The sequence below is a fragment of the Halyomorpha halys genome, unplaced genomic scaffold, assembly GCF_000696795.3.
Source record: "Halyomorpha halys isolate HHAL.00 unplaced genomic scaffold, Hhal_1.1 Scaffold1731.1, whole genome shotgun sequence".
Lineage (NCBI taxonomy): Eukaryota > Metazoa > Arthropoda > Insecta > Hemiptera > Pentatomidae > Halyomorpha > Halyomorpha halys.
This window is the reverse complement of record NW_027110224.1, coordinates 102-1,211: the sequence shown is the minus strand read 5'-3', so window position 1 is coordinate 1,211 and position 1,110 is coordinate 102. Positions and strand designations below refer to the sequence as shown.

At 32.2% G+C, this 1,110-nt stretch overlaps 1 protein-coding gene across 2 annotated transcripts in view; it reads right to left on the bottom strand.

The window, feature by feature from the left end:
* The window catches only part of Eip78C (Ecdysone-induced protein 78C), a gene marked incomplete at its 5' end in the record, with an annotated part of 46,388 nt that extends 45,514 nt beyond the window's left edge, over positions 1-874 (bottom strand). For both annotated transcript variants that reach the window (XM_014435920.2, XM_067048364.1), the window contains 1 exon segment: positions 733-874. In XM_014435920.2, coding sequence (XP_014291406.1) covers positions 733-874 — 142 coding nt within the window.
* Positions 875-1,110: the final 236 nt, after the last annotated feature.

Here is a 1,110-nt window from a genome sequence, read left to right as displayed (position 1 = left end):
ACTGTAGATAAATGACTATAGTTCTACAGGTTGGAGGAGCGTGATTTAAAATTCCTGTTCATGAGTTATATATATTAAGGTAACATTGAAACTTTTTGTCTGATGTACAGTGTTAAAAAAAATACTGTTATATGACCTAGGCTAATTAAGAGGCACAGGCACAGGCATTAATCTCTTTGGGGGATTTCACTTACACTTTTTGAGTCTTTTCCGTTAAATATAACTTACCAAAAACTTGACGTGATGGAATTTTAAAGTATTTTTTTCACCTTTTAGAAAATTAAAATGTATAAAGAAAAAATACTATTCTTCTATTTATAATGATAATATGATTATTTCTTTCAATTAATTTGTTTTTTTTTCCTTACCTATTTCGGAAAAAACAAACAAAACTGAACGTGACAGAGGTATTGGAGGCTATGTTATTAGATTCAGAGAACTAAAAGACAAATAATTTAGCAAAAATATATTATACAGTTTGTTAGTGGCATGTCTGTGTTATATTTATGAACAATTTTTCATTTTCACTGGCATATTTTCATCCTTGGTACTACAGATACATTGGTCAAATAGTTACACTTGATATTTTCCACCCAGTAACACCTTCTTATTATTAATATAACGTAAACATGTTAATTTAATGAAAAAATCAGCCAGATAAGAGATATAGCAAGAAGAGATATTAAGAATTATATTATAGAAAAAAATATTAGATATTAAGATTCTACTTACAGTCCCGAGACATTCCGACGGCTAGGCATTTCTTGAACCTGCAGTACTGGCACCGGTTCCTGTTGAGTCGAATTACGAGGCACTTCCCGTCCCTCAGGCACCGGTACTCTATCTGCTTCTGAATACTCCGCCTGAAAAAGCCCTGTAACAGAAACATAAATTGAAATACTGGTCTCAATCACAATTTAAATCGATTGACTTGAACTTAAAATCAACATATTCGACAGATGACCTCCTGGGTTATAACAATCAACTAAATCATGTAAAGATGAATCAGGCAGTAACTGTGATGGGTCCTGGAATTTTATGAGGTTGGGGTCATCAGTTTACCTGGTGAATTCCATATACCTGATCAAAAATGTCAGTCTAAAAAATAAA